The 25965-nt window shown below is 37.6% G+C and overlaps 2 protein-coding genes across 2 annotated transcripts in view; one reads left to right on the top strand and one right to left on the bottom strand.

The window, feature by feature from the left end:
* Positions 1-4995, bottom strand: part of LOC126295241 (zinc finger protein 492-like) — a 244249-nt gene extending 239254 nt beyond the window's left edge. Inside the window, exon 1 of the mRNA XM_049987594.1 lies at positions 4785-4995. The gene's annotated coding sequence lies outside the window, so the exon portion shown is untranslated. The remainder of the gene's footprint in view (positions 1-4784) is intronic.
* The window catches only part of LOC126295242 (uncharacterized), a 148596-nt gene that overhangs the window by 22411 nt on the left and 100220 nt on the right, over positions 1-25965 (top strand). Inside the window, exons 2-4 of the mRNA XM_049987598.1 lie at positions 8933-9108; positions 18563-18631; positions 21776-21841. Coding sequence (XP_049843555.1) covers positions 9067-9108; positions 18563-18631; positions 21776-21841 — 177 coding nt within the window. The 5' untranslated portion in view covers positions 8933-9066. The remainder of the gene's footprint in view (positions 1-8932; positions 9109-18562; positions 18632-21775; positions 21842-25965) is intronic.

Below are 25965 nucleotides of genomic sequence, written 5' to 3' on the forward strand. Positions count from 1 at the left end.
AGCCTGTTCATCTCTGCATGGTGACCACAATGTAACAACCATTTTAACCTGCTTACTTTATCAAGTCTTTGCCTCTCTTTACAATTGTAACCCCCCCCCCCCCCCACACACACACACACTTCCCTCTATTACCAGATTGACTGTTTCTTGATGCCTTAGTAAGTGTCCTGTCAACCAATCTCTCCTTTTAGTCAAGTTGTGGCACAAATTTCTTTTCAGCACATTCTCAAAGCCTCTAGCCTCTTTATGTCCAAACTGTTTCTTATTCACGTGTCACATCTGTCCAAATCTGCACTCCAGACAAATACTTTCAGAAAAGACATCCCAACACTTAAATTTGTGTGAGGTAATTGGTAATGATTGAAGGGATTTCACAAATTTGCTGTGGCTGTATTATTTGACATATTATCACAGGACTTTTGTAGAGAAACAAAGTTTTTCTAGCATGTTACAAATGCTCTGTATGCCCCCTTACTGATTCTGCATGTATGAAGTCAATAATAAAGTTTTTCCTACGTTCAGCTCAACAGGTCCCTATTAATCTGTTCAAAAGCACTGATGATGCAAGCCCACAACATATAACATATGATAGGTTTTTCGGTAGAGGAGACATAAGCACTGACTCTTTCACAAACCTCATACAAAACAAAAATAAACAAACCTTGGTATTTGTTGGAAGATAGTGGAGGCCAAGGCATGAGTTGGTGATCACCACCACCACCACCACCACCACCACCACCACCACCACCACCACCACCACCACCACCACCACCACCACCACCACCACCACCAATCAATCAATTTCCAGTTGAAGAACTCACAAACATCTTTATGGAAGTGGTGTGGAGCACCATTCCATTAGTAGATGCCGTCCACACTGTTTGCACTGTTCGTCAACTTCTGTGAGCTGTCTGCAAAAGTTCCCTGCATGTGCCCTACTGTTTCTTCATTCACTGCAGGTATATCTATTGATTTCCTCTTGCAGAGGCATACTGAAGCTTTAAACTGCACATACCTTCACCAAATGAAATTGCTTCAGTCATTCACAATAACTTTGTATTTGATGTTAAGGATTTCCTCTGTTTTAGATCTTCCATTCTTGCTATTGCCAGTCTGCAGTTTCAAACACCCCCAATTAATTCCTTTACTGGATTTTGTGTAATTTATCGAAACTGCCAAACAGTTAATTATTATGATTATATGACTGTGCTTAATGGATGAAAGGCTATCGGTTTTTCTGCTGTCCTTTTGGGGGTATTTCAACTGAGTGCGGCTGTTCTGAGACTGAATAGTAGAATGATTGAAAGTTTGTCTATTATTGAGCACCATAAAGGTTGCGATGTACAAACTGATATATATTTTCTATTAACACACAAATTCTGAGGTAGTTTGCACATGCAATGCTGATGGTCAACATTCACAATGATCCTCACTGCAATCCACAGTTGTTGCTGGCTGACGTGGTTCACACAAAACATGTAATTCGGCACTTGTCACTTTCTGTTTCTTATCGGTATTAGTGAGGGTCAACCCCACGACGATCAAGGGCACATGCTCACTCATCATACTCTGGTGAATTTTACCATTTACAACTCACTTGACCATCATACTTGCCTGTCTCTCCCACACTACTTCTCACTCAACACTAGATTCACTGCCTCCTGCAGCGCTCTACAATCGACTCCTGTCTGCTATCGACCTCGGCATTGGATACTAATATCTATGTTTGTGGGATCATGGATCCCTTACATCCCTGCCCTAAAAATGTCACACAGCATGTAAATGAAACTGAGGAACATTTGGTTCTAGTTCACAAACTGAAAGTTACAACTTATCACAAATAATACCCTATTGGCTCTGGTAGCAAACTGCCGCTACAGAAACATCGTACATCATCAATCTATCTTAATTAACATAGCACGGTAAATTTTTTTTACAAACTTATCTTACATTCAGTTACCAAAAATCTTCACTTTCAAAGGTTTGTATGGATTGTTAACTACATAATTGTTACTGGTTAAGTCTATTATAACTAGCTACAGCAAAGACAAGAAAACAAACTAGTTGAATGCCAGCTACCCCTTTGGTATGCCATCCTTTCAGCAGAGTTCCTGCCGTCCATACTACTATCACTAACTTATAACTCACTTGGCCAACACACACACTAAAGTAAAGGAACAAGTTCACAACTAATTCATTTGAGTCTTTAACAGACGAAAAATATAAAATGAGAACAAAATATAGAATTTATATTTTGACTTGTGGAATAATTTTACAATTCCTCATACCTCTACAGATTGATTCAATAATCCTAAATGCTCCATTATCGCACTAAGTATGTCTAACATTACTATTTGCATCACTATAACTGATGTGGTCACCCAATGAAATATTTTAAACTACAATCATTTCATTTTTCCAAACATTACTGTCATATGTGAATATTGACATTAACCCAAATCCGCTATATGAATAGTTACTATTCATTACACAATGCCAAAATACTACTTCTAAAGCTCAACTTAAGTACAACCATACTCTGATAGGTAATTGGATATATGAATTACTCATTACTCATAAGTTACACTTTCTGTTTTATCAGCATACCTCAGATCAACATGTATACCTACAAATAATTTGCAAACCGATATTGCTCATGTGCTAAATGACATACTTCAAACATCTCATACTTCATACACTTCATTACACATAACTCCCTCAACTTAACAGCAACTCTGACTGCAAATAAATGTATATCTTCAACCTACATCAATCCTCCATGTTTGCTGCAAGAACTACATAAAAATACTACTCCAGGATCCTTGGCCTCTCCATACATTATATTTCACATCATTTATTCGAATAAGTATCTCCTCATGCATTTGTTTCATTATATGGCTTCCTATTTGCAAGCTGATACATTACTTCGATTCTCTTACACTTGGTTGATCTTTTCATGCCCCATAAAACAACTCTATATGATTACACAAGCTCTTGTTTGACCAATTAGCTTCCCACCACATTTTATAAACACTGGCTTTCTGATCTGGTTCTCATTTTATTACTTCTGGCACTAGTAACTTTGTAATGTACTGACACTAAACTGATTTTTAACTTACTAATGCTTTAACATCTCACACTATACATCAACAGTAACTACTTATCCTTATTTTAAGTCAACCATAAATTTGCTACATCATTTCTGACTGAATTATTTGGATGACTACTACCTATTCTAACTATTACACATTAACTTTCTTAACCTAAGGATAGAGAAAGATGGTAGAGGAGTGAAACTTGAAATAAGGAAAAGTCTCACCCAGCTGGGAGTGTACCAGTCGCCACTTGGTATACCAGCAAGAGAGTTGCTGGCTCACTACACCTACTCTGACTCCACTGTATCACCTGGGTTGTCCTTATCTTTACGTGGATAGTATCTTTATATTCTCAACATGTTCTTTACCATGAGCTCTTTTTGTTTGCACATATTCCAGTTCAACTGTGTTTGAGTGATCAATTCTTGTGATCCTATAGGGTCCTTCATAAACATGGTTAAATTTATGTATCTCAGAATTCATTTTCTTTGATTTGGCATGCGCTTCCACTAACAACAGATCCCCCACTCGGTAAGTTATTGGCTTCACGAATTTATCATGTCTCTCCTGTCCCCTCTTTGCTTCATACTCAGCTCCACTAACTCTAATTTATCCTCCCATGTTATGTAAATTCCAGGTTGATAATCTAATAGCTCACAAAACTCACCACCAGGTTCTTGGTTAAGTAAGATCTCACACGGTGCAAATCCCATAGAGTCGTGTGAGAAATGATTCCCAATACGTTCAAATTCTCCTAGGTACTCCTTCCATGACCCGTGCTTCTTATGACAGTATGTCCTACATAAACGATTTAATTCCTTCATCGATCGTTCGGCTGAATTGGAGGCTGGTCTACATCTTGAGATTGCAATTGGTTCTATTTGATGCCTATCTAGCATTTCTTTGTTTTCGTCCTTGAATTCTTCATTTCCTTTGGACATCTCCAATAAACGCTTAATTTCTTTCTGTCCTTTCTTGATTTCTTCATTTCCTTTCCTGATTTCTTGTTGCATCTTAAATATTGTTAACTGCGATTCTCCATCCTCTGGACTCAATTCTTTTCCAACAGGTTTTACTGGTGTCTCATGGTAACCGATTGAATGACCCAGTGGGCTGTACATTGACATTCCACTATTGCCAATTCCTGACTCATCCTTGTACTCCTGCCCTTTCTTCATTTTTCTAAGTACCTCCTCCACAACCTTTTTCTTTCAATTCAGGATCCATTCTCAACTATTCACTATGCACTGTCACGAAAAATAAAATAATCTCCTAGTAACGCAAACACTCACTAGTTACCTAAAAATTAAATAATACTTCACTGTATTAGGTTAACCCAGACTGGCAAAATAGACCTCTTGATTGAACACCATAAATGACAGAAACCTATCCATATCAAACGCAATGACTGTTTTTATACACAAAATCTCAAAGTAACATATACACAACTTAAAAGTCATATAAACACGTAGTTTACAATAAATAATGCAAATGAGACACTATTCTGTGTTGTACAGTATGAAAACGAGCATATTAGCATACCATGCTTCAGAGCAAATTCGCAAAAAAAATGTTAAAAATGTTGTTTTATATTTTCTGCAATTGACAAATTTAATTTGAAGGTCCTTCCGCGCTCTGAAGATAGTGCATTATTAATTAGTCTCGCGCCAGCAAATCGCCCTCACTCACCCCTCGACGCTCTTCGAAGTCGCGATGTTTTGACGTTTGAAGTCGCACTGTAGTCGTGTTGGTTCCTCCGTAGCGGCAGGGGTCAGGTGAAGCGTCGTTGTGGTGTGGTGCCGTGTGCGAACCGCGCTGACGTAGTCTCGTAGTTTGGTGGTTAGTGACGGGATGAAGCTGCTGTCTCGTATTTCATTGATCGGCGGGTAGGTGGCGCAGACGTTATTTATTTCGAGGGTTCGCGTCGTCGTTGTTTCTATTTCAGCCACTTGGCTCCGCTGTAGTCACTGGTCAGTGTGGTACATCTCCGCTGTTTAAATGCTTGATGTCGCGGCGTCTGGGTGACGTCATCCAACAATTACGCGACAGTCAACACTCGCAAATGCGGTAACAGTTTATGGGCCCATATCAAATCGAGCGATTTACACCGTTCAAAAGATAATTTCAGATACAAAGTCATTTGAAAACATGCTCTTGATACTTTCGTAACGGAATTTTGGTTGGTTCACTCGCGATTATGCACAACCGCCCCTTTTCTTACAGTACGAATCTTACAGCAATTCACGCAGGTTTTCCTGTCCATACTCCAATTCATTGTTTATTAACACCACTCTTGTCATTTCAACTCGTAAAAACAAATTGTTTACTGTTTCTCAGTCACTTTTGCACTTATTGTCTTTTAAAGTCACTTTTGCACTGTTATTGTCTAAATAATGTGCTTCGTCCCCGCTACTTCTAATTTCACCATAAATGTTATGTTACACTGTTTCTAGTTGGAATACTATAATTTTAGTCACGGCGACGACAATACCGAATTATTCTTGCACGAACATTATCCGATAATTCCAAATGTCTTTCCACTGAAACGAAAAATTGTGGTCAATAAACCATTGTTTGGATTCGAAGATTGCAACTGTCCTTTTCACGGGAGCCAAGATGAAACACCCCCGTTTAATTCCTTTACTGGTTTTGTGTAATTTATCGAAACCGCCAAACAGTTAATTATTATGATTATATGACAATGTGCTTAATGGATGAAAGGATATCGGTTTTTCTGCTGTGGTTTCGGGGGTATTTCAACCGAGTGGGGCTGTTCCGAGACTCAATAGTGGAATGATTGGAAGTATGTCTATTATTAAGGACCATAAAGGTTGCAATGTACAAACTGACATATATTTCCTACTAACGCACAAATTCTGAGGCAGTTGCTACCTTCGCCTTACACGTCTAATTACAGTTATCTTTTTATTAGTTGCTGATTTTCAGTACATTGTCACACGCAATGCTGATGGTTAACATTCGCAATGATCCTCACTGCAATCCATGGTTGTTGCTGGCCGACACGGTTGACGCGAAACACGTAATTCGGCACTTGTCACTTTGTTTCATATCACCCGCGAATCGGTATTAGTGAGGGTCAACACCACGACGATCAGGGGGACGTGCTCACTCGTCATACTCCGGTGAATTTTACCGTTTACGACTCACTCAACCACCATTCTTGCCTGTCTCTCCCGCACTACGCACTCGACACTAGGTTCACTGCCTCCTTCAGCGCTCGACAATCGACTCCTGTCTGCTATCGACCTGGGTGTTGGATACTAATATCTATGTTCGTGGGATCATGGATCCCTTAAATCCTAACGATGTTATTGGGAAACCTTACACTTTTTGTTTCTACCTAAATTTTCACGTGCTTTTCAATGTTCCCCTTCGTTTATTTGCAGTGTGCTCAGTGTATGGACTGAATAGCATTAGGTATAGATTACAATCCTGTCTCACTCCCTTCTGAACTATTGCTACCTTTTCTTATTCTTTGCCTCTCGTAACAGTAGTCTGGTTTCTGTACAAGTTGTGAACAATCTATCATTCCCTGTATTATATCCCCATTACCTGTAGAATTTCAAAGTGTATAGCCCAATCGACATTGTCAAAACCTTCTATGTCTACAAATATTATAAACACATGTTTATCTCTTTGTAATCTGTCCTGTAATGTAAGTCATATAATCATTATTGCCTTGCATGATCCTTCATTTCTCTGGAATCCAAAGTGATCTTCCCTGAAGTCAGCTTCACCCAGTTTTCCCATTATTCTGGAAATGATTTATGTCAATATTTGCAACTGTGACTTACAAAACTCGTGATTTGGCAGTATACGCACCTCTTGGAATCTACGTGCTTTGGAAATCGATTTATTACATTCTTCTTGAAGTTTAAGGATATTTCATCTGTCTCATATACCTTGTGTACCAGGTGGAAACATTTCACCATCACTCGCTTTTCCAATGATCTCAATAATTCTGAGGCAGTGTTATCTACTCCGAGGGCCTAGTCTTGACTTAAGTGTTTGAGTGCTCTCTCAAAGTCATCTCACAGTGTCATATCTCCCATCTCTTACTTCCTTTTTTTCCTGTAATAATATTTTCAAATTCATTTCCCTTGTGCAGACCTTTTGTAAGTTTCCTTCACCTTCCATCTTTCGGCTTTCTGCTCTTTTCTTAGTACAGGCTTGCTATCTGAGCTCTTGATATTCATGCAAATGCTTCTCTTTTTTTGCAAAAGTCATTTTAATTTTCCTATAAGTGGCCTCTATCTTTAGCCTAGTCATGCATTCCTCAGAGAATAGCATATTCAAAATGGAAACACACTATAACGAATAATCACAAAGATATTGAAAATATTGCCATCAGAGATATGTTGCTGCAGATCACCCACAGGGTGAGTATGCTATTGTTTAGTGCATAACACACATAAAATGCACTTATAATGGAATTAATTCCCAAAAATGTATCGTGCAGAAAGTGAGTGAAGGGAAATCATAACTAGGAACAACATATATTATTTTAAAATAGAGAAAACCATTGCTTTTACAGATTTTCACTAACCATTTCAAATACTTAAAAACAGAGCTAACACAAGCTAGATAATTATATGATGTATATAGATGTATTACATTCAGTTATTTATACCTCTAGTTTGTGAAACACTGTTCATGAATAATCTTCTGTTCTCCTCACAGATTTGATTTCTGTGCTCTATACCGTATTTCTAAGATCATTATTTATCCTGTTATTCTTTTCCCTAGACCTGCACTCCTACGAATAAGAATTGATGGACTCATAAGTTTATAAAATTTTAGTCTTCTATCTTGCCTAGTGTTAATTTTTTTATGTTGTAGTGGTGTCATGCATATTTCTAAATCTAGCTGGTTTCACACTTTTGATCTTATGGTGTTTGTTGGAGGGTACATCAGGCTTCTCTAACTTTCCTGCCCTTTCTTGTTTCATTAGGTAAAGGTGCACAGGAAGAATAACTGTTGTCAAGACTTTATATGAGTTCTCACACCCCCGATGGTAGGAGGGGCATCTTGCCAGCCCATTATAACTGCTGAGGGGTGAGGAGCAGTGAAGAGAACCCTTCCCACAGTGCTGATGTGTCAGTCGCAGTTTGTGTTTTACACATATAGAAAAGCAGAAGTGACACACATGGATATATTCTCAGTGCTCAGAGGGGGCAAAGGGGAGAAGTCTAGCTAGTTCCAATTTCCTCTGCTGCTGTCAGCACCAGTAAAATGGGTCTTCTTTTCATTGACCAAGCAGTGCATAATACTGTGCAAACCAGTGAAGTGCATGATGGAGGGCACGTGATTGAAAGTGCTATGGCTCTTGTGGACTACATGAACATTGTTGTGGACCACTTGCATTTGTTCATGCCTGATGTCTTCTACAACAGTAATGGCACCTTCCATGATGATACATGTCTGTGTGACAAGAAAAGCCTGATAGAGAATTCACAATGTTGTATTGGCACGAAGTGTAGTATATGTCTGGTACTGTCAATACCAGTTCTGTGCCTAGAAAACACCAGTCTGTAATTTATGGGAATTGCAATATGTGCATAGGTGTTTGGTGCCACCTGCTCCCATAAACATACTAAGGCTAAGTCACATCCATACCCTACATAACTGCTGACATATCACATACCAGAACTGGACCAACACACTATTAAGCAGATGGTCAAGATGTCTGAGCTTATCAGTGTATTTCCCACTTCTGTGTATGAGGAAGGCTGTCACCATTTCTTGAAATTTTCCTGTTATTTTGTGTTGCTCCATTCTGAAGATGCTGTCCTAACATTTGGCATGGTATTTTTCAGTGTGCTGGTCCTAATTGCTGTTGCTGATAAACATGAACTGTATTTAGTGTAACATCAGTAAATAGAAGTGGTCACTGTTACATTGAGCTGGTGCTTTCAGGAAACAAAAAAACAGAAGGTGTGTAGATGGCAACATGGAGGAAAAGCAAGTGTGTTACTCTGCTTCAAAGAGTGTGGTGAGTTTCTCCATTTCCTCAACGATTTCATCCATAATTTATATATATTGTACTCTTGCATTTCTGTTATCATAATCTTCAGCCCGAAGACTGTTTTGATGTCTCTCCACAGTATTAGATCCTGTGCAAGTATCTTCGTTTCTGCAAAACTACTACACTCTACATCCATTCCAACCTGTTTATTATATTCATGCCTTAGTCTCCCTCTAAATTTGTCAACCTCACATCTACCTCTGTTAGCAAAGTGATGATTCTATGATGCTTCGGGATGCTTCCTATCATCCAGTGCCTCCTTTCGGTGAAACTGTGCCAGAAATTTAATTTCTTCTCAATTCATCCTGTACACCCTGATTAGTTGTCCAGTCTACCCCTCTAATTTTCAAGCTTATTGTGTAACATCACATTTCCAAAGCTTCAATTCCTTTCTTGTCTCTACTGCATATCGTCCACGTTTCACCTTCTTATATGGCTGTTGTGTTGTTGTGGTCTTCAGTCCTGAGACTGGTTTGATGCAGCTGTCAATGCAACTCTATACTGTGCAACCTTCTTCATCTCATAGTACCTTCTGCAACCTACATCCTTCTGAATCTGCTTAGTGTATTCATCTCTTGGTCTCCCTATATGATTTTCACCCTCCATGCTGCCCTCCAATAATAAATTGGTGATCCCAATGATGCCTCAGAACATGCACTACCAACCAATCCCTTCTTCTAGTCAAGTTGTGTCCCAAACTTCTCTTCTGCTCAGTTCTATTCAATACCGCCTCATTAGTTATGTGATCTACCCATCTAATCTTCAGAATTCTTCTGTAGCTTCTATTTTCTTCTTGTCTAAACTATTTACCGTCCATCTTCCACTTCCAAACAGGGCTACGCTCTATACAAATTCTTTCAGAAATGACTTCCTAACACATAAATCAATACTTGATTTTAACAAATTTCTCTTCTTCAGAAATGCTTTCCTTGCCATTGCCAGTCTACTTTTTATATTCTCTCTATTTCGATGATCGTCAGTTATTTTGCTCCCCAAATAGCAAAACTCATTGCCTAATCTAATTCTCTCAGCATCATCTGATTTAATTTGACTACATTCCATTATTCTCGTTTTGCATTTGTTGGTATTCATCTTATATTCTCCTTTCAAGGCTCTGTCCATTCTGTTCTGTTCTTGTAGGTTCTTTGCTGTCTCTGACAGAATTACAATGTCATCAGCGAACCTCAAAAGTTTATATTTCTTCTCCATGGATTCTAATTGCTACTCCAAATTTTTCTTTTGTTTCCTTTACTGCTTGCTCAATATACCCATTGAATAACATTGGGGATAAGCTACAACCCTGTCTTACTCCCTTCCCAACCACTGCTTGCCATTCATGCCCTTTGACTCTTATAACTTCCATCTGGTTTCTGTGCAAATTGTAAACAGCCTTTTGTTCCCTGTATTTCATTGTTGCCACCTTCAGAATTTGAAAGAGAGTACTTGTGTCGACATTATCAAAAGCTTTCTCTAAGTATACAAATCCTAGAAATGTAGGTTTGCTTTTCCTTAATCTATCTTCTAAGATAAGTCGTAGGGTCAGTATTGCCTCACGTGTTTCAACATTTCTGCAGAATCCAAACTGATCTTCACCGAGGTCAGCTTCTACCAGTTTTTCCATTCATCTGTAAAGAATTCGTGTTGGTATTTTGCAGCTGTGACTTATTAAACTGATAGTTCGGTAATTTTCACATCTGTCAAAACCTGCTTTCTTTGGTATTGGAATTATTATATTCTTCTTGAAGTTTGAGGGTATTACACCTGTCTCATACATCTTGCTCACCAGATGGAAGAGTTTTGTCATTGCTAGCTCTCCTAAGGCTGTAAGGAGTTGTAATGGAATGCTGTCTACTCCCAGAGCCGTTTTTCAACCTAGCTGTTTCATTGTCACACAGTACCATATCTACCACTTCATATTTGTCTACATCGTCTTCCATTTCCATAATATTCCATCTCTAATGACCTCGTTGTCGACGGGACATTAAACATTAACAACCACCACCTCCATAATATTGCTCTCCAGTATATCACCCTTGTATAGGACCTCTCTATACTTCTTCCACATTTCTGCTTTCTATTCATTACTTAGGACTGGTTTTCCACCTGAGCTCTTGATATTCATGCTCTTTTCTTGAAAAAGGTCTCTTTGATTTTCCTGTAGGTAGTATCTATGTTACCCCTAGTTATATATGCCTCTACATCCTTACATTTGTCCTTTAGCCATTCTGTTACCCAAGGATTTCTACTAGCCCTCATCTTTTTACATACTTGATCCTCTGCTGCTTTAACTATTTCATCGCTTGAAGCTACCCATTCCTCTTCTACTCTATTTCTTTCATCCATTCCTGTCAATCGTTCCCTAATGCTCTCTCAGAAACTCTCTGCAACCTCTGGTTTTGTCAGTTTATCTAGGTCCCATCTCCTTAAATTCCCACCTTTTCTCAGTTTCTTCAGTTTTAATCTACAGTTCATAACCAACAGATTGTGGTCAGAGTCCACATCTGCCCCTAGAACTGTCTTACAATTTAAAAACTGGTTCCTAAATTTCTGTCTTACCATTATATAATTTATGTGTAACCTTCCAGGCCTCTTCCATGTATACAAATTTCTTTCATGATTCTTGAACCAAGTGTTAGCTATGATTAAATTATGCTCTGTGCAAAATTCTACCAGGTGGCTTCCTCTTTCATTCCTTACCCCCATTCCATATTCATCTACTATGTTTCCTTCTCTTCCTTTTCCTACTATTGAATTCCAGTCACCCATGACTAATAATTTTTTGTCTCCCTTCATTATCTGAATAATTACCTGTTGGCATATAAATTTGTACTACTGTAGTAGGCATGAAGTTCATGTCTATCTTGTCCACAATAAAGCATTCTCCATGCTGTTTGTAGTAGCTTACCTGCACTCATATTTTTTTAATTCGTTATTAAACCTACTCGTGCATTACCCTTATTTGATTTTGTATTTATAACCCTGTATTCACCTGACCGGAAGTCTTGTTCCTCCTGATACCGAACTTCACTAATTCCCACTGTATCTAACTTTAACCTATCCATTTCTCTTTTTAAATTTTCTAACCTACCTGCCCGATTAAGGGACCTGACACTCCACACTCCGATCCATAGAACGGCAGTTTTCTTTCTCCTGATAATGATATAGCCTTCAGAAAAAAAACTTCAGAAATGAGTTCCTAACATTTGAATTTGTATTGATATCAAAATTTTTACCTTTGTCAGATATACTTTGCTTTTGTATATCTACACTTTATATCATCTCTACTTTAACCATTGTCAATTATTCTGCTGCTCAAATCGAAAAACCCATTCACTGCTCTTAGTGTGAAGATATGCAAATATTTTAATATATTATTCTCCAAGTAAAACTAAGGAAAAAAGCTCATATAAACATAGGTCCACAAATGTCTAGTTACAGAGTTACAGCTAATAAAAGATTTTGCCTGAAATTTAGCAACTTCACCAATATGAATTCATCGCAAAACTGTGCAAGGTTAAAGTACGATTTCCATTTATATTGTTGTTATTGACATGGTGAATGTAATAAAACATTTCCCAGACGTGTATCTGCAGTAGCTTTCCATAACATCCAGTAAAGCAAAGATGTAATTTCATAAAGTTTTTAATTTATTAACTACTTTGCCCAATTTGTTTTCTTAAATTTTTGACAACTGCAAAAAGTTTTCAGCAAAAGTTGTAGAGAATTTAATTTTGGACAAATTATGGTAGTAATGTTAACTGAAACTCTATGAATGTGTCAGATAATCTGCTTTTATTAATATAATAGCACATGTGAATTCATGTTAAACCAGAAAAAAATTTCATTGTTATGGATGTTATACAGTGTACATACAATTTCACATTACATTTCACAATAAGTGTTAAAAAATCTCTCTACTTTGTTCAATGCATTTAGCGGCACATGTATGAACAGATTATAAATGCTAGGTAGAGAACCTGTCTCCCATAACATCCGAAATACACTGCTAATGGTTCGCACATTAGAATCTTCAGAGTTGGATAACTTACATGATATTTGTTAACTGCAACTGTAGCAATATCATCACATTAACCATAAATATCACCATATTAGCATATTCCTCTGTTTTAAATTTGAAAGGCATCCCTATTTCATAAATAATCTACCAACTACAACAGTTACTATGTTATTTCACTTAACTACACTGTTATTAGTTCTTTCACTTAACAATACAGAAAAGTAACTCATTTCAAGGTTAGGAAATGACTGGAACTAACGATTGCCAATAGTGACATAAATGTTTCTACATTCTTAATGGAAAGTAAACAAATTTACTTGTATAATTATCTTTGTTTCTCTAGATGTTCTGGAAAACTACTGCAGATAAATGTCTGGGACATGTTTTATTAGATTCAACAGACCAGTAACAACAAAAAAATGGAAATTGTGCATTACTTTAACCTTGTTGTTTTGTGATGGCTTCATATTAGCGAAGTTGCTAAATTCAGGTAAAATCTTTTATTAGTCATAGCTCCATAACAAAACATTTGTGGACCTATGTTTATATGAACTTTTTTCTTTAGTTTTACTTGGAGAATAACGTATTAAAATATTTGCATATCTTTGTGAATCACCCTGCATTTTACACCTGACAAATTGAGAATTTTAAAAACTGTATTCCTATCATTGCTGTGAAAAGCATTCTCTAAATAGTATATCTGGGAACTTGATTTATATTATGCTTTTAAAAATGTTAATGAAACAGAAAAAATTAAACTGTTCAATATCTTGAGTGTTTACTGGGATCACTTGCTTTAGCACATATTACTAGTACAAAAGCGTTGTTATGAAATAATTATTCTGTTGCCAGAGTTGGCTGACTTGTGCTAGCTACTTTCTAAATTACCATGATTCCAGATGTTAATGATTTTTCATTTTGCATGAGAGGCACATTAGAGTTACCCATCCTTCAATTCCAATAACGATTGCCCCTCATCTGTGTACTTTACTTTGTTAAAATATTGTATTTTATTCAATATTCTTGCAGTATCACAGAAAGAAAATAATTTTTATTATTCATCTGTTTGAATAACTTTTTCCTTTGGTGGTTTTGTATAAACTTGAAATTAATTCTGCAGGCATGGAAGTGAGGTCTACACATTTATGATAGGTTTGAAACTTCATTGTGAATTAAAACCATGTTTCAGATTGGGACTGAAAAATAAAACCTTGCCTTATTGACTGAGCTATGCATTCACAACTCACTTCTTTACCCCCATTTAGGAAAATCATGGAAGACCTGCGGGCACTGAAATGAAAGGTGACAGGGATAAGACTGAAATACTGTATTCATTATTCCAGAATTTCTTACCACGGAAGATCATAATATGATTTTGCTGTCAATCATTGCACACAGACACACATCAATATGTTGGATATTGAGATAAATTCAACAGTGTAAGGGCATCTGGACCAAATGACATGCCTCTGAGGTTCAGCGGAGATCACGGGAAAGAACATGCTCTCCTCCAAGCATTATTTTATTGTAGGTCATTGGAACAATAAAGAGTAACAAGCCATTGTAAAAAAAGCACAGGTCATTCCTGTTTATGAGATTATTTGACAGAAGCACATGGTATGAGCTTATGTCACTGATATCAGCCACTTACTGGATTATGGAACATGTTCTGTGTTCACTTATTACATTTTTGGAAGATGAAAGTCTCCTCTATAAAAACCAGCATGAGTCCTGTACCCAGAAATCTTATGAAACTCAGCTGACTTTGTTCATCCATGAGACTCAGAGCAGTGTGGACATTGTTGCCCAGGTCCAGATGTGTTCTTCGACTTCTGGAAACCATTCAGCTTACTGAGTGTGAGACAGGGTTGTAGCGTATCTCCGATGTTATTCAGTCTGTATATTGGGCAAGCAGTAAAGGAAACAAAAGAATAATTCGGAGTAGGAATTAAAATCCATGGAAGAAATATAAACCTTGAGATTCACCGATGACATTGTAATTCTGTCACAGACAGCAAAGGACCTGCAAGAGCAGCTGAACAGAATAGACAGTGTCTTGAAAGGAGGATATAAGATGAACATCAACAAAAGCAAAATGAGAGTAATGGAGTGTAGTCGAATTAAATCGGGTGATGCTGTGGGAATTAGATTGGAAAATGAGATGCTTAATGTAGTAAATGAGTTTTGCTATTTGCTAAGCAAAATAACTGATGATGGTCAAAATAGAGAGAATATAAAATGTAGACTGGCAATGGCAAGGAAAGCGTTTCTGAAGAAGAGAAATTTCTTAACATCGAGTATAGATGTAAGTGTCAGAAGTTGTTTCTGAAAGTATTTGTATAGAGTATAGCCATGTATGGAAGTGAAACATGGATGATAAATAGTTCAGACAAGAAGAGAATAGAAGCTTTCAAAATGTGGTGCTACAGAAGACTGCTGAAGATTAGATGGGTAAATCACATAACTAATGAGGAGGTATTGAATAGAATTGGAGAGAAGAGAAATTTGTGGCACAACTTGAATAGAAAAAGGGATCGGTTGCTAGGACGTATTCTGAGGCATCAAGGGATCACCAATTTAGTATTGTAGGACAGCGTGGAGGGTAAAAATTGTATAGGGAGACCATGAGATGGATACACTTAACAGATTCAGAAGGATGTAGGCTGCAGTAGGTACTGGGAGATGGAGAAGCTTGCACAGGATAGAGTAGCATGGAGAGCTGCATCAAACCAGTCTCTGGACTGAAGACCACAACAACAAGATGAGATTTGTGACTGGATTCATGACTTACCAGGAGATAGAACTTAATGTGTTGGTTTTAACTGGACGAACTCAACAAAACTTGATGGTAATTTCTGAAGTTCAACATGGAAGTGTTATAGGGTCGTTACTACTTACAATATACATAAATGATCTGATCTAAGCTGGTTTTAAAAATTAAAGCAATAAACTGAAATTTTGCAGGGTTGTGTTTAGTTTGCTACAAAACAGTATAATCAGGTGATAGTAAAGTAGAAACAATATAAAGGATACAAAACGTAAACCAACTGCAACATGCGTAATCATAGACAAAAATATTATTCATTTTTTACTATTTAAGAGATTTATTCACACATTCCAACAACAGGTTAATGTGCTCAGTATTGGGTGTGACCAATTCTGGTAGCAATACAGGCCTGACAAATGATGGCACATGCAATCTCATGTTGAGGCAGGAACACCCATTCTTCCTGCAGTGCTGCTTACAAGTCTTGGAGAGTGGTTGGTGGGTGCTTATCATGATGCTACCCATGCCCTTACTACATCTGAGATGTGCTCTATGGGATTCAAATCGGGATAGCAAGCAGGCCACACCATGTGTGCAATATCTTTCATTTCCAGGGAAACTTCAGCCACCCTTGCTTTGTGAGGTCAAGCATTATCGTCCAGTGATGTGAAGTCTGGGCCCACAGCACTGTGCAACATCTGCATGTGAGATCTCAAGATCTCATCATGATTCCTGACAGCAGTTAAACCTTGCTGATTTAACCATACAATTTCATGAAGTAGTGTTTGGTGTTTGTTTCGTCAACATACCACCAGCCCACACCGTTAGGGATCATCCTCGACATCAGTCTCTTTACACAATGGTTGGGTTCCAAAATTGTGTTCCATGTTCTTTCCAGATGTGAATCCATTCAGAATCACTGTTCAGACCAAAGTGGGACTCGTATAAAAAGAAAATTGGCCCACTCTTTGATCATCCAGCTGGCATGTTGATGACTCCACTCTAGATGTTCCCTTCTTCAGAAGCACATACAGCAGGTCTCCGACAATAAAGGGCACTCTGCCAAAGCCTCCTGTAAGCCATTTGCCTCACTACTGCACGTCCAGTAGATGCTGCAGGATCAGATGCCAGTTGCTGTGCTGTTAAGGTGTACTGTCATGCTCTTACAGCCAAATTGCGGTTGTGTCTTTCTGATGTTACACATGGTTGGCCCTGCCCTGGTCTTCAGAACACAATTTTGATCTCTATAAACTGTTGCAACATCCAAAAAACAACAGAACCATTCACATTAAGCCACTGGGCCACATCAGTTTGCGACTGTTCTGCTTCCTTTCTTCCCATTTATCCCCCCCACCCCCCTGCACAGAGCCTGGGAGGTGTCTTCTCTGTGCCATACTGCACCATTTGTGACTGTGTACACAGACATTGTACTGTTTGGTAGATGCACTGACGTCATTGTTTGACATGGTTGTCCATTGACCAGAATGCCATCTTCCATGCAGGATATGATTGTACGGACATCTGTTGACAGTTTGTGTGATTATATTGTCAATTAGACACAGTACGGGAGTATAGTGCTTTCTTGCTTTAATTTTGGATACCAGTGTATAATGTTAGAAGATTCATAAGACACTTTGCAAGCAATACTTTTGTTTGTAGGAATGTTTTAATGCTGAAAGACTGTAGCAAAATGCAGGAAGATCAGCGACTGGCATACGGGACTGGCATTTGATGCTGAATGTAAATGTATGTAATATATTGTGCACAAATACATTAATAGATCCACAAATATTTGATTATAATGTTGGCAACAAGTCACTGGAAAAAGTACCTACCCTAAAACACATAGTAATAATCATATGAAGCAACCTAAAGTTGAATAGCCACAAAAAAATATGGGAAAACAGATGCCAGGTTGAGATTTGTAGGAAGCATGTTACAGAAGTGTATTTCATCTTAGAAAGAAGTGGCATAAAAAAATCTATTCAGTTGATTCTCAAATGTTGCTCATCAGTCTGGAAACCTCACCAACTTGGATTAGCAGAAAGCTAGAGAAGATTAAACAATGTGTGGCATGTTTGTTACACCATCATGTAATTCATATTAATTAAAATATGCCCCTGTATGGAGCACTAAATGTCTTATTTTGACCTGTTTTGATTGAGATAGACCAATGATTTTAATAATTTGCTTCTTTTTAGAAGAAATCTACTAAAATACATGTTTTTACATGTCAGGTTTTGCGGGATTAGTCCATGAGAGTGGTCCATGAAAGAACCTATTAACTCACTGTGAATTAAAGACTATTTTCACTCAATAAATGTTAGCAATGGCAAGCATAATGTATGAGAAGGAAGGAAAACTGAAATTGGGAATCATGTGGTAGGAATAGAAAATTTCATGTAATTTTATTTTTTAGCGAAAAATGTATGTAGGTTACATCAGGACCAATCTTTCTATGTGAAAATGTGAGTTAGAGAAACAGCTTTTGGTCGGAAGTAATTTATCAGATTATGATTGATTGCTTGCTATGAATGAGTGTGAAAGATTCATGAGAATAGTATGACAATGTGTATTTTTTTCCTGTTGTGTAACATATTGACTGTATTAATGCAAGCTGTTCACTTGGTATGTAGGTGGATAACTTCCTCTTCATGAGCCGCACAGGTGTGAAAGAAGAATCCAAGGAAGCTACAGATGAAGAGGTAATTTTCCTTGAATTTGGAGCTAAGAAAGGGGTCATTCCGTGCCGTATGTTCTAGGGATCACCCATTCAGGTATTTTAGATAACATTCAACATTTGTGAGTAGGTTTGCTAAACCAGCCAAAGGAAGATGTGCATATTTCTATCCCAAAAATTTTAATACTTGGTGCATAGAAGCTTCTTAAGTCAGGGGTGACAAAAATTTGTGATGACATTTCAAATGTTTTGGGTAAGTTTGAATTGGTTTTTCAGTAATTATTAGTAGTAAAGCAATGAAGTTTGGCAAGGTGAAAGTATGAATTTTCATTCTCCATCACAGTGTGCACTGATTTGAAACTTTTGGTGTTTAAAAACTGTACCACACCAGGTCTTGAACCTGGGAACTTTGTCTTTCACAGACTGCATAGGAGAGGAATAGTGGCAGAAGTACAGCTGTAAGGGGTGGCTGTGAATGATACTCAGGTGCTGAACACTAACTCATGAAAGGCAAATATTCCAGGTTCAAATCTTGGTCCAAAATACAGATTTAATCTGCTGGAAAATTGGCAGGATGATCTCACAGCTTGTACCGTAAAAAGTTTTTAAGTTTCCTATTATCTGATCCTTAGTTTTAGTTCAGGGGCCAAAGTCATCAGTAAATTTAGTTGTGACAAAATTTCTCTCACGTTTAGGAAACCTGAGCTCTTCACATTAGTTCACCAACCCGTGCTATTGTGAAACTGTTATATTGTAGAGTGTTTATAACATATGCAAGTTTGATCACTTTTTGGTTTATACATCCTGAAATATTTGAGGCTGATGTTTATAAAACAAAAATTTAAGACTGATTTTACTTAAACCGTTCTGTCTTAAAATGGACATCTGGGCCATGCTTACTTTGGCAACAATTTGAAAGGCAATTTGTTTTTCTACAAAATATTAAATTTCTATTATTTCCTTCTCCCTCAGTAAGGTCTAAAAATATCCAGAAAGTTTCTCAATCAAGTCACCATTGTGGAGTGTTATGAGCTCACAGTTTTTTGGCAAGCAGTAGCAAATGCATAAACAGATTTGGAATATCTAGAATGAAAATTGAACATCAGGATTATTCTGTAGTTATTAAACTTTCTGGAACCTAAGGAAAAGGTAATTGACTGTTAAGATATTTATCAGATGTTATTTTTACAGGTTATGTTTCACACTCTTACTTTGATTTATGTTCCTTCCCCATGACCTTCATCTTCTAGGATTTGTAGAGTGTAAAATAGCTTTTGCTCACTAAGGATTTCTTTATTTTACAAGTCTAGTTATACATTATAATCCTGAAATATATCTGTCTTGCTAAACTAGTGTATAAATCATATAACCAACGTAGGCACTGTTAAAAGATGTAAAAGATGTAAAACTCTGTGATTACAAAAAATGGAAAAAAATGCAGATAGGAGCATTTGTGTTTGTTTATCATACACTTTTGTTATGTTGATATCTGTTGGCTCTGTCAGCATCAGTCAAGAGATGGTAAGGACAGAGTTAATGCTGAAGATAGAGAAGGAGAAAGAGAAATGAATAGTGTGGTTAAGAATTAGGACAGGAGGGGAACATCTTTGGTACCAATAAGTATTTGGCAATGAAAAAAAAAGAAAAAAAAGAAATGATCATGTGGCATTGTCAGCTGGGAGGTCCCATTGGGTTCAGCTACCAAGTGCAAGTCTTATTTCAGTTGGCGCCACATTGGGCAACTTGCAGCCAATGATGAGGGTCAAATGATGTTGTGGACAACACAACACCCGGTCCGTGAGTAGAGAAAGTCTCCAAACCGGCCAGGAATGGAGTCCGGGCCCATTCCATGGGAGGTAAGCACATTACCACCCAGCTAAGCAGGTGGACATTTGGCAACGAAACAAAGTGGACATACATTGCAGTAGTTGTGCAGAGATGAAGGGGATTGCCGTGAAAAGGTGCATCAAACCAGTCTTTGGACTGAAGACAATGACAAGAATAATAATAAGAAGAAGAGCAGAAACATCTTTCAGCAATGTAGTGATAGTGTACTATTATTATCAGTATGAGTAGATTAGTGCTCATTATAATTTGTTATTATACAGGGTGTTTATAATTAAACTTTCACCACTTGTGAGGGCGGCTATGAAAAATGAGTGAATGTAGGACAGAGAAACCTTATGAACCATTTGTCTGGACATGCAGAAGAAAAATAATAAGTGAACCACTGAAAGAAATACATTTTAATCTACATTTGACAGGGTAACTTTTGTTAATTGTGTACCATGTTTACATTCCAGGTTAAAAAATATTGCTTAATGTGATCACTGTCTGCATCCACAACAGCCTGGAATCTCACTAGAGATACTATTTTACAGTTCTTTGCAGCTCTTTTGAATGGTGATCCATAAAATGTGCAGATGTCACAACACAGCTTCTGCACTACATGAAGACTGCACATTGTGGCCAGCATTTTCAGCCATGGTAACAGTAACTTCTTAACAATTTGTAGTGCAACTGATAGTCGGTCTCTCCCAGGAACATTTCCTAAGTTACCAGTTAATTTGAACTTCTGAATCATGTTCTTCAACCTTAGTATGGAAAGAAGATATCTCCACATTCCCTTAATGCAGTGATACTCATGAAGAGCAGCCTCACTGTTGCTGTTGTTTTGATAAAACAGCTTAATGAGTAAGGCCCTGCTCACCTTGTCGAGACCCATGTTGTCTGCCTGCAACTGTACTGTACATTAACCTTTGTGTTTCGACCCTACAGTGCCATGATAATACCAGTGTCTAATGGCAGGTAATGACACTAACACTTCTAATGATGCAAATCCTGCAGTGCACAGTTTGAACATCATTCCTATAAAGTTGGGTACTCATACAGTAAACAGTTTTCCGTCTTCACTGCCTCAAGTAGTGGGAGTTTAATTATAACCAACCTGTGCATTTGGAGGATGCCAGCACTCACTCCTTCTGCCCACAATGTATAATTTTACTTGTTCCATGTGCCACAAGGTTCATTTTCATCAGATTTGGTAGAACATGATGACTGGACAAATGATGGAATACTGCCATTGCTTCTCACAAAAAATGTTGTATGAGTTTATTGCATGTGTTTGATCATTTCAGATGACTTATTTTGTTTTGTATATTTGTTGAAGGGCAGCACTTTGAAGCATCTTTCTGTACCGGAGTGTGAGGAGCATAGTAAAGAGAAAAGGGATGAGGTACGTTGAGTCTGACTGTAACTAGTTTGAGAGAGAGAGAGAGAGAGAGAGAGAGAGAGAGAGAGAGAGAGAGAGAGAGAGAGAGAGGAAGGTGGGGGAGGGGAGTGAGCAGCGATGTTAGTAGCAACTTTTAGTGTCCAGTCAATGACTATTAGTTGCTTTAAACAGTTTTTAAATACAGCACACTCCTTAGAATCCACCTTCAGACTATCCATACACAGTTTACCAATTTGTGAGTCTGGAATATTCTGTTGTTATTTGTATGGATATTTCCATTTAGAATACAAATTTCTAGTTGTGAAGACATAGCTGACAAATACTTCTGGGGGTTGTTAAATGACAGTCTATGAACCAGGATTTGAACAGCTAAATTATGAGGATATACTGAATAGTGTGTTTTGTAGATGAAAAGGATGAAGAAGGCCAATCAACCAACCGGTTAATGTACATACCTTGGAATTGAAATGTGTGGATCTGTTGAGAGTATGCAGGACAAAAGTGATTCCAGTCAATGAGTGTCATGACCCTCTGGGAAGCGACAACCACACAGTAAAAATGTAACACGGAAACAAAGTAAATAAATAAAAATGGTTATTGTAGCTGGTAGTGAACTGGAAGCAAGTGATACAAATTACAGTGAGTTTCAAGGGTAATTTTGTACACAAGTGTCCAGTTTCCACATATGTGATGCAGAGGGATTTCAAATGTGAAATGTAACATGTTTTGTAAATGCAGTAATAATAGCTTCTGAAAAAATCACATGTATTTTGTGTTATCCATGTTTTACTGTTACCACACAGTCTTGGGTCCAGTTTAACCTGGGTAATTGACACTGTTAATGATCCACAGCTGAACAAAAACTTCAAAAGTAATTCACTGATTGTGAATTCCTCGTCATCAGCTGTATCAGATGTAGGTTTAGTCAGACTGAAGGTGACTACTCACAGTAAGGGAGAAATCTAGGGTCAAGTGCTGTTGAAGCACAAATGTTCACATGTTGCTGTTGAGTAGTAAATCTATAAGTAATATAGCTGATGTCAAGGAATTCACAATCATTGAATTGGTTTTGAAGTATATTTATTATTAATAGCCACATTCATGGTCAGACTGCCAATAATAAAATTCCTAGTATGTCAGTAATGCACAAAGACTTAAGACTCAAATATAAGGGTGTGTTTACATGGGCCACATTTTATAGCAACGTGTGACTGCAGGCATGACATGTGACTGTTGCCATCAACATTGCAGCAGTGTAGATGCAATATATAGCAATATTCCACTATGGGAGGACTGTACTGCTGATGAATCCAGTTGCTATGGTAATTGCCAAAATATTTCTGAGATGCTGCCTGTGTTGTCCACCAAGTCCGAAGAATGTATTGTATTGTCAGACTACATTTATGTCTGTCCTTGTCTGTGAATGCTTCTCTCTCACTCTCAGCCTTGCTTCTTCGTTCTTATACCGATAATGCTACAGTGCCAAGTTGCATAATCCCAGTGGTGAAACAGTATTATTTTGCTTCAGTTTGAAATATGGAATATGTATCTACAGGCACTTGATTTGTTTGTTGTTACAGTACTAGAAATATGCAAATGGGACAATCACAAATTTCAAAATGATGGAGCACATCAATCAGTGATTCTTTCCTTTCAGGCTTTGTTAAAGCACTATTCCATGGTTAAAGTAGATGTTCTGGTAGGTCAGTGCCCTGTTGTTTGGGCTTATATCGCAATTCATTAGTTCACTCAAACTGTGACAGAAGTCTGAACAACAGGGCACTGACATACTAGGACATATATTGAAATCATGAAGTAGTGCGTTGGTAATGGCTAGGCACAAGCGGAAATCTAGATTTGCTTTAATAAAACCTGAAAGACAGGGTGACTGTCTGCTGTGCTCCATCATTTTGAAAGTCATATCACAGCCATTGAGTGCATTCCACATTCCTAATGGAAGGTGACATTCCTAATGGAAGGTAACTTGACAATCATGAATTCTAGAATCAGAGTTATGATACTCAGAAAGTAAGATATGCACTCTAAAAGGAAAACAGGACACCACAAAGAAATCATGCAAATGGGACACAAATTGGCGTATGTGACACACATTTAAAGACAAACAAATAATTACAATTTCAGAAAAAATGATTTATTCAAGAGAATGAACTTCACAAATTGAGCAAATCAGTAAGACACTCTTCCATCTCCATGCCTTATGCAAGCAATTATCTGGCTTGGTATTAATTGATAGAGTTGTTGGATGTCCTTCTGAGTGATATTGTGCCAGATTCTGCCCAGTTGGTATATTATATCATCAAAATCTTGAGCTAGTTGGATGGTCCTGCCCATAGTGCTTCAAACATCCACAACTGGGAGAGATCTGGCAACTTTACTGGCCAAGGTAGGATTTGACAAGAATGAAGACAAACAGTAGAAACTCTCACCATGTGTGGGTGGGCAGCATCTTGCAGGATGGCTTACTATGAAATGAAATGGCACCCCAAACCATCACTCCTTACTGATGGGCCATGTGGCAGATAATAGTACACCCACTGTCTGTAGCATCTTCAGACGCATATCTGTTGGTCATCAGGGCTCAATTTGAATCAGGTCTCTTCAACTGATCTCTGAAATTTATTCACTTTCCACATTTATTCTTTCCACATTTATTCTTTCCATGTTTATTCTTTCCACATTTATTCCTTCCACGTTTATTCCTTCCACGTTTATTCCTTCCACGTTTATTCCTTCCACATTTATTCTTTCTACATTTATTCTTTCCACATTTATTCTTTCCACATTTATTCTTCCCACAATTTCCTTTAATGCTTGCTTGATGTACAGGTTTAATAACATTATGAATAGGCTACAACCCTGTCTTACTCCTTTCTCAACCACTGCTTCCTTGTCAAGTCCTTTGACTCTTATAACTGCAGTCTGTTTTCTGGATAAGTTCTAAATAGCATTAAGCTCCTTTATTTTATCCCTGCTACATTCTGAATTTCAAAGATTAAATAATTTGTGTCAGTATTTGGCAAGCATGATTTATTAAACTCATGGTTCAGGACTAGTAATGTCTCACGGAACTTGCCATGTTTGACGATCAATTTATTACATTCTTTTTTATGTCTGAGGCTGATTCATCTATCTCATGTATTTGCAATCAGCTAGAATAGTGTGGCTCTCACAAGAATATCAATATTGTTTAGAGAATTGCATCTATTCTATTTCAGGGACCTTCTTTCAACTTATATCTGTCAGTGTCCTGTCAAAGTCTTCACACAGTACCACATCTTCTCTTTTGTCTTAAGCTAATGCCTCTTCACTTTTAATAATGTTGTATTCAAGTTCATTTTGTTTTACATATTTCTTTCACCTATCACATTATACTTCTTTGCTTAGTCTGTTTAATTTTACCACAGGCCGCAACCATCTTTCCCATAGTTATTTATGCTACTACATTCTTTCATTTCCTGTCTGGTCATTCCTTCTTTGCCATTAAACATTTCCTGTCACTCATTTTAGACTTCTGTTTTCCCTTTTGTCTGTATTTTTGTATTTGCTCATTTCATCAGTTAAATATCTCATATGTCTTCTGGGGATTTTTGCTGTGCCTTGTCTTTTTGCGTATTTGATCTGCTGCTTCCTTCACCATTTACTCTCTCAAGGCTAACCATTCATGTTCTGTTGTGTTTCTTTCCACTGTTTCTGTCAGTTGTCACCTAATTCTTCCTTTGAATCTTGCAACATCCTCTGGGTTCTTTCAACTTATCCAGGTATCATCTACTTAATTTCCTACCTTTCTGAAATTTTGTCAGTTTTAATTTGCAGTTCATAACCAATTAAGTATGGTAACAGTCCACATCCACCCCTGGAAATATTTCAAAATCTCTGTCATACTATTACTTCATCTACTTGAAGTTATCAAGTGTCTCCAGATCTCTTCTGCAGGTACACCCCTGTTTTGTGATTTGCAAACCTAGTAATAACAGAGATTAAATTATGCTGTCTGAAAAATTCTGTTAGATCACCACCTCTCTCATTCCTTTGCAGTTGTCCGTGTTATCCTACTATATTACTTTCTCGTCCTTTTCTTTCTGTCAGATTCCAGTCACACATTACAA

This window comes from Schistocerca gregaria, chromosome 11 (assembly GCF_023897955.1).
Source record: "Schistocerca gregaria isolate iqSchGreg1 chromosome 11, iqSchGreg1.2, whole genome shotgun sequence".
Taxonomy (NCBI): Eukaryota; Metazoa; Arthropoda; class Insecta; order Orthoptera; family Acrididae; genus Schistocerca; species Schistocerca gregaria.